Raw genomic sequence first — 5,120 nt, forward strand, 5'->3', positions numbered from 1 at the left:
TATTCAGTGAGTATGAATGGCAACATGATCGGGCCGATAGTCCCCGGGCGTGGGTTGAGGCAAGGAGATCCTTTATCTCCGTATTTATTTATTCTTTGTGCGGAAGGTCTTTCTGCTCTTATCAGGAAAGCAAAAAATAGAGGTGATATCCATGGTGTTAAAATATGCAGAAATGCCCCTATTATTTCACATCTTCTGTTCGCTGATGATTGTTTTCTCTTCTTCAGAGCTAATACTGCAGAAACTAATGTTATGAAGGACATTCTTACTACTTATGAGGAAGCATCAGGCCAAGCTATTAATTTCCAAAAATCTGAATTTTACTGTAGTAGGAATGTAAACTCTGATACTCGGCTAGAGTTGGCTACGTGTTTAGGGGTTCAACAGGTTCTGGGTATCGGTAATTATCTTGGTATTCCTTCCATGATTGGTAGAAGTAGGAAATCAGCGTTTAGATTCATCAAAGACAGAATTTGGAGGAGAAATAATTCTTGGAGCAGCAGAAGTTTGTCTCAAGCAGGGAGAGAAACCATGATCAAATCTGTTCTTCAATCTATTCCGACTTATATTATGAGCCTGTTCCTTATTCCCTCCTCCTTAATTGATGAGATCGAGAAGATGATGAACTCCTTCTGGTGGGGTCATAAAAGAGATAGAGCCAAAGGTATACATTGGCTTTCCTGGGATCGATTATCTATGCCTAAAGTTGATGGGGGTATGGGTTTCAAGAATTTGAATGCTTTCAACCTCGCTATGTTAAGTAAGCAAGCTTGGAGACTTACGACCAATACAGATTCTCTGGTTTCTCGGCTCTACAAAGCCAGGTATTTTCCGAATAGTGATTATCTAAGTTCTAATATTGGTCATAATCCTAGTTATGTGTGGCGTAGCATCTGGAGCTCCAAGTTTGTGATTAAGGGAGGTTTAAAATGGAGCATAGGGTCAGGAGAGAATATTTCGGTTTGGGATCATTATTGGTTGGCTGATGGTTCTTCGTTAAGTAATCCTTGGCCGAATAACGGGGTGGTGGATAATCTTAAAGTCTCGGACTTGATAACTCATAATGGTAAAGATTGGAACCAAAGTCTTATTACTGTGCTTGTTGGAGTAGAGTCAGCTCAAAAGATTCAAAATACCCCTCTTTTTACAGCGGTGCATAATGATAAATTGTTTTGGAAGCATGAACCCAATGGCAAGTTTTCGGTTAAAAGTGCTTTTAGGTATTGTATTAATGATGCTACTGATACCTCTCACCTAAGAATTAAGGAGAGCTGGAATTTGTTATGGAACATCAAGGCCCCTCCCAGAGTTAAGAATTTTCTGTGGCGTCTGTCATACCCCAAAATTTGCCCACACTTTTTAAAAATTCAAGACTATTTCAAAAAATTGAATTTTTATAAAAATTTCGGGTTCATTTACATTGACATTCTGAATTTTATAAATATTCGATTTAAAGTCTATTTTAAAAATATAATAGTTTACTCTTAAATTGTTATATTTTAATAAATAGCAAAATGCTGGCTGACACTTCATAAACCTTCAATTGGCTTTTTATTTCAACAAATAAATAGCACAATTGGTAAGGAAGTAAGGTTTGCAAGTACAGGGTCTAACACTTTCTCATTTTATTTGTTCCTAACTATGATTTTAATTTTATTTATATTAAAAAATAAAATCACAAAAATAAGTTTTTTATATTAATTTTCGTTTTTTTTTTTTTAACTTAAGCATTTTTAGAAATTATTATTTTTTCATTTTTATGTATTTTTTTTTATCACAAGAATATCAAAAAAAAAAAGACACAAAGTTATTCATCTTCAACTTTCCAAAACATTCTCAAGACAGCATTGAAAGGAAATTAACTATGAGGGACAAGTTCTTAATATCAATTAATCTGTTGTCCAAATTCAACTATGACATATTTCTGAGGTTTATATATATAAAAAAATAGAACGCTAACGGGGACGTACACAGTAACAACAATTTCTGACAGCCAACAATTTCCATCCACCCTAACCTTAACATTCACGGTTCTAAAACCTGTAAAAAACAACTAACCCTTATTTTTCCACCACCATCTCAAAACCATGACCTGAAAACCATGAGCCATAAATCTCCACAAATTCTCATTCAAAAATCATGAGTCCAAACATAACTTTTGACTAACAATAACTCAACATCAAACCAAGAGATCAAATAACCTTTAATTATGTAACTTATTTTTCTACTGCTATTTCAATTTTTGATTGCAGGTTCTTTTGTTAAAGAGAAGAAATTTCAAAGGTGTGAAGGAAGAGGACGAAAACTCAGTCAAACCGACCTCAAACCTCGCCGCTCCGCCGTCGATTTCACTCCGATTTCCACCGGTTCACGGCAAACCCGACACCCCCCGACGAAGCGTCGACCACGGCCAAACTCTCCAGATCTCCGAACGCAAGCCCTTCGCAGGTGAATCATCGTCTTCATGGAGAAACCATTGTCGGTAATTTCTCTCCACTTTGATCTCCATGATTAAATTGACAGCTTGAGAAGTGTTGATGTTACATAATCGATTTGCTTTGGTGTGTTTGAATTACTGATTTTGTTTGTTGAGATTAATCAATTGGAAAGAAGAAGAAAGAATAGAGAGGGGAAGAAGCTTATTTCTTCTGCGTGAAAAAATGAAGCAGATCTAAATATTTGGTTGTTCCACCTATCTGATAATATGTTGTATTCTTTTTTTTTATTTAACTTCCATGTGTCTTGATTATATTGGTCCTAATTGTTGGTTTGAAAAGTAAAAAAATAAATATGTGAGGGAAGGGATGCACCGCCCCACTTGTTGCTGATATCACATTTGCAATTTTTTTTCTTAACTATGTTGATAAATTATAATTAGTTTAGGGTTTTTAGAATGTTATTTGGGCTTATGGGCCATTCTACAATTCTTAATGTAAAGATATGAATTAATTTAATTAGGCTTTATTTTCCTATATCAAAATACACAAAAATATGTATATAATTAGACTAATTGTTTTTTTATTTATTTATCAAAATACATAACTGTTAGAAGCAGATTCTATTTCATACCAAAAAATATATGATTTCTCTTTTAATGTAATTTCTCTTTTAATCAAATTTTGTTCATATTTTTCATTATTCTATGTTATTTTTCTAACATTTTCTTTTGATCGCGAGGTACTACACTTGAGGATTTTGGATTATTTTCATGGGCATTTACCGGCCTTTTTCTTTAATTTTTGTATATTATTCTCGCTTTAAGTCTTATTCTGGGTTTGTAATAATTTTTTCTATCCCCGTTTGTCAAATTGTAACCCCCACTCCGAAGCGATGTAATAGCGTAGGACTCTATTTTTCTGCTTTTAATTTTTGCACTATATTAAACTACTATATTAACTGTTAGATGTATGGTTAGGATTGTATGGCAATACTTAAAATCAATCGTAGATCACTAACTTCAAGATAACATAACTGAAATTGATACACCTATTTTTACTGTTCACACACTCACACCTCTAGGGTACGCCCCTCTTGGTTGCCTTCGATTAAAAGGTCATGTCCCTCGAAATGTAGAGGTACCCATTAGCAAAGGTCCCTCAATATAAAATCGTCATTAAGTCCCTTGATGACCCTCGATTGTTGCCTACGAAACGATGATTGTCCCTCCGAATATTGCTAAAGGTACCTCTACCCGTTGCCGTCAAACGACCTCGATGACCCTTCGATGACCCACACGTCCAATATAACAAGGACTACCTACTCCTATATAGTATGGATAGTCCTGGGAACTTTAAAAATTACAGAAAAAAGACCGATCAATTAAGGTAGTGCTCTTAAACTGCCTAGCTCAATAAAAAAATATCTTTTCACTACAATTTCAAAAAAAACTAAGGCTACGCATTTACGCTAAAGTCCTTATGCCTCTTTTCAACTCAAAACAAACAACATGAGCTAAGCAAGTTAAGAGCCCGTAGATAACTACGGATGAAAAGGGTGCTTGCACCTTCCCTTTTCATAACTTACCCCCCGAGCCCGTTTTCTTTCAAATAAGGTCTTTTTCTGTACTTTTTACCTTTCCTAACATTGGACAAAATAAAAGTCGGTGGCGACTCTTGCTCACCGCAACATTGTTTGCGATTAAAAATAAAAGTCAGTTCACCGAGTTACAGCGTCTGTGTAGAGACTGTGTGCCTACTCGAAGGAGGTTGTTGGATAAAGGTGTTAATTGCCCCTCTAATTGTGTTTCGTGTAGGGATGGCGAAGAGAATAGCTTTCACCTTTTCATCCTGTGTTCTAAAAGCATAGAGTGTTGGAAAAGAGTGGGTTTGTGGCCTTTGTTGCAGCGGATTAGTAGTAATGGAGAGTTATTTGCGTCTGTGATTTTCTCCTTTTTGCAGGTTTCCAATCAAGACCATAAAGCGATTTTCTCAGTTACCTTATGGAGTATCTGGAAAGGGAGAAATAATCAGGTTTGGAATCAGGTGGAAGAATCTCCGACGCTTATTTGTCAGCGGGATAATCAGTTGTTGACAGATTGGAAAGAGGCCCAAAAATATCGCCTCAACAATGAAATTATTAATTCCCCGCCAGCTATTATCAGATGGGAAAAACCGCAGGAGGGCAGATTTAAGTGCAATATTGATGCCGCTTTTTCTCATAATAAGGTTGGTTTTGGTGCCTGTATTAGAGATGAATTGGGTAATTTCATTGTAGCTCGGACTGAATGGTTTTCTCCTTGCACCGATGTTGTTATTGGTGAGGCTCTAGGCCTTCTGAAAGCTGTTAACTGGGTCCATGATATGGGGTACGACAATATGGATTTTGAACTAGATGCAAAGCGGGTTGTGGATAGTGTGACCAACCCGAGACCTAATGACTCGGATCTTGGAGCTATCACGGGAGAATGTAACTAGTTGATGACTCTTTTCTTTAGGAACTCTCATGTTAAGTTCGTTAGAAGACAAGCAAATGAGGTTGCTCACGCTCTTGCACGGGTGGCTCCATCTATGGCTAGTTTTCATATTTTCTATGATATTCCAACATGTATTCACAATATTATTATCAATGAAATGAGTTAATTTTTCCCCGTCAAAAAAAAAAGACTAAATTATTTATTTATA

General features: G+C 36.0%; 1 protein-coding gene across 1 annotated transcript; it reads left to right on the forward strand.

The window, feature by feature from the left end:
* Positions 1–2,735: 2,735 nt before the first annotated feature.
* Positions 2,736–4,915, forward strand: LOC131625327 (uncharacterized). Its single transcript, XM_058896195.1, has 2 exons — positions 2,736–2,776; positions 4,010–4,915. The coding sequence occupies exons 1-2, from the start codon at positions 2,736–2,738 to the stop codon at positions 4,911–4,913; spliced, it is 945 nt and encodes a 314-aa protein (XP_058752178.1). The 3' UTR covers positions 4,914–4,915.
* Positions 4,916–5,120: the final 205 nt, after the last annotated feature.

The sequence above is a fragment of the Vicia villosa genome, unplaced genomic scaffold (assembly GCF_029867415.1).
Source record: "Vicia villosa cultivar HV-30 ecotype Madison, WI unplaced genomic scaffold, Vvil1.0 ctg.000205F_1_1, whole genome shotgun sequence".
NCBI lineage: Eukaryota > Viridiplantae > Streptophyta > Magnoliopsida > Fabales > Fabaceae > Vicia > Vicia villosa.